Genomic DNA, 1,011 nt, shown 5'->3' on the forward strand with positions numbered 1-1,011 from the left:
ATATATATATATATATATATATAACGCATATATTGAATATGTCAAATGCTGTTTGAATATGTATATACATATATATAAATATATAAATATATATAAATATATATATATATATATATATTTTTTTTTTATGTAGAAGAAAAAAGTGTTACGGGAAGAAAAATAAATTGTGATGAAATTGTTACATTGAAGCATGTGAAGTCTAATGGGTATTTAATAGGTTCGAAGCATGATTCTATTTTGTCTAATAATTATGAAGTAAGAAATATTAAGATAATTTTATGAGCACATAAAAGTGTATAGTAATATATATTAATATATTTATATATATATATATATATATATATATATATATTTTATTTTCATAGTTGAGTGTACATAAAGATAATGAGTATGGAAAATTTCAAGTAGTATGTGAGAAGAAAAAAAATACATCATATTGGGAAATAGGCGAAAATGTTTACTTAAAAAATATTAATCAAAATGGATATTTATCTACAAGTAAAAGTTATGAGTAAGTATTTGAAAAATAAAATATAATATAACGCAACATATATATATATATATATATATATATATATATATATGTATAATATATTTTTTAGATTTAATCAATATAATTGCCATAACTGTCCTATAATGTATCACCTTGAGGCGTGCATTTTGAAATATAGCTATCCAAGGGACGACCAAAAATGGAGAGCTAAATCGGTATGAAGAAAAAATATAATCAAATGTATATACATATTTGAACATGTACATATATTTATATATATATGATTACAATATTATCATGTATTTTTACATATATACATATTCATATTATTTTAGGGGGTTATTATTGCCAACTTTAGTGACGACAAAAATGAAAAAGTAAATAGAGACGAACTTTAATAATAAGAAAACCTTTAAAAAGAAAAAAAAAAAAAAAGATATATATATTTTTTTTTTATAAAATATTTTTAAGCAATGGGTTTTTACCCATACATACATATATATATATATATATATATT

General features: G+C 19.3%; 1 protein-coding gene across 1 annotated transcript in view; it reads left to right on the forward strand.

Moving 5' to 3' along the window:
• The window catches only part of PRSY57_1010100 (dolichyl-phosphate-mannose protein mannosyltransferase, putative), a gene marked incomplete at both ends in the record, with an annotated part of 1,808 nt that extends 917 nt beyond the window's left edge, over window positions 1–891 (forward strand). Inside the window, 4 exons of the mRNA XM_020114859.1 lie at window positions 134–255; window positions 366–511; window positions 603–708; window positions 829–891. Coding sequence (XP_019970405.1) covers window positions 134–255; window positions 366–511; window positions 603–708; window positions 829–891 — 437 coding nt within the window. Of the gene's footprint in view, window positions 256–365; window positions 512–602; window positions 709–828 lie in introns of the transcript that reaches the window.
• Between the last annotated feature and the right edge of the window lie 120 nt (window positions 892–1,011).

This window comes from Plasmodium reichenowi, chromosome 10 (assembly GCF_001601855.1).
Source record: "Plasmodium reichenowi strain SY57 chromosome 10, whole genome shotgun sequence".
NCBI lineage: Eukaryota > Apicomplexa > Aconoidasida > Haemosporida > Plasmodiidae > Plasmodium > Plasmodium reichenowi.